The sequence below is a fragment of the Pygoscelis adeliae genome, unplaced genomic scaffold (assembly GCF_000699105.1).
Source record: "Pygoscelis adeliae isolate BGI_AS28 unplaced genomic scaffold, ASM69910v1 Scaffold38, whole genome shotgun sequence".
NCBI classification, from domain to species: Eukaryota; Metazoa; Chordata; class Aves; order Sphenisciformes; family Spheniscidae; genus Pygoscelis; species Pygoscelis adeliae.
In genome coordinates this window covers 14,991,589-14,992,830 of record NW_008825614.1, presented here as the reverse complement: position 1 = coordinate 14,992,830, position 1,242 = coordinate 14,991,589, and the positions used below count along the sequence as shown (strand labels likewise).

The following is a 1,242-nucleotide window of genomic DNA, read 5'->3' as shown; positions in this document are numbered from 1 at the left end:
CCCCTCTTCCCCTACCTCTCTCTGCTCCCAACACTGGAGGCACTGGGTGAACGAATCGGAGGGTGTATGTTTGTCACACTGACTCCTCCTAGGATAGAAGAATCAGATTAGAACAAACTACAGGTCTTTGCCAAGTCTGAGATGTGACTCAGGGAAGTACACAAGTTTGGGGGAAAATGTCTCCTGCAGTGTCATTTATTTAACCCATATCTCATTTAATACAAATTCGTGAGAGGATGAGAAGCGTCAGGGAAGGAGAGGACTAAAAAGAAGCCCACTGCATGTAAGCAGGCTGATGGGTCAGTACCTTTGCCTGGCTGACCCCTCCACCTGATCACTGCAGTTTGTTTTATCTAACCTTATTAGATCTCTCAGGATCTGCTAGGAAACTTTAAGCCAGATGAGCTGGCGAGAAGGAAGAAGTCTGGAGGCCAGATATGAGAGAGACCAAAGGTCTGCGGACCACATAGCCGAAAGAATTGTGAAGGACATTTTTGCTGAGCATTGGTCCCGAGAAAACAGAGTGGGCTGTTTGTGCTGTCTGCGAATGCATTATCCACCTGTCTCAGCTAATCCACCCAGGCACGTGAACACCATGCAGGTACATGAATGTTGCACGAGTGCTTATTAGGAATTCACGCTCACAAAGCCTCACTACAGGCCAGATTGGGAAATGGGAGTAAGGAGCAGCTGCTGATTGCCACCAGGCATGGTGACAGGAATCCCCTGGGTCCTTCGAGTCCACCACATTTAGCTACCCATAACAATAACCTCTCTGGGCAACCTGTGTCAGTGCTACACTACCCTTCTAGTGAAGAAGATCTTCTAATATCCAAATTGAACTTCCCAAGTCACCATTTGTAGCCACTGTGTCCTGTTACACCCTTTCTTGCTTTTTCAAATACTTGCCTCCTACCACAGCTAATAGGTTTTAATTTGGTGTACCCCTAAGAGTGACATTTTTCTATGTATTTCTATGCAATTCGCTAAAATTCCCTGTACCTGAAGAGTACAGGGATCTCGTTAGGTCGTGCAGAGAGGAAATGAGAAAGGCAAAAGCCCAGCTAGAACGCAACCTGGCCGCTGTCATTAAAGACAACAAAAAAAGTTTTTACAAATATATTAATGACAAGAAGAGAGCCAAGGAGAATCTCCATCCTTTATTGGATGCGGGGGGGAACATTGTCACCGAGGATGAGGAAAAGGCTGAGGTACTTAATGCCTTCTTTGCCTCAGTCTTTA

The 1,242-nt window shown here is 46.0% G+C and overlaps 1 protein-coding gene across 1 annotated transcript in view; it reads right to left on the bottom strand.

Annotated features, from left to right (window-relative positions):
- Positions 1–1,242, bottom strand: part of TRIM24 (tripartite motif containing 24) — a 94,335-nt gene that overhangs the window by 10,132 nt on the left and 82,961 nt on the right. The window contains exon 13 of the mRNA XM_009333047.1: positions 16–88. Coding sequence (XP_009331322.1) covers positions 16–88 — 73 coding nt within the window. The remainder of the gene's footprint in view (positions 1–15; positions 89–1,242) is intronic.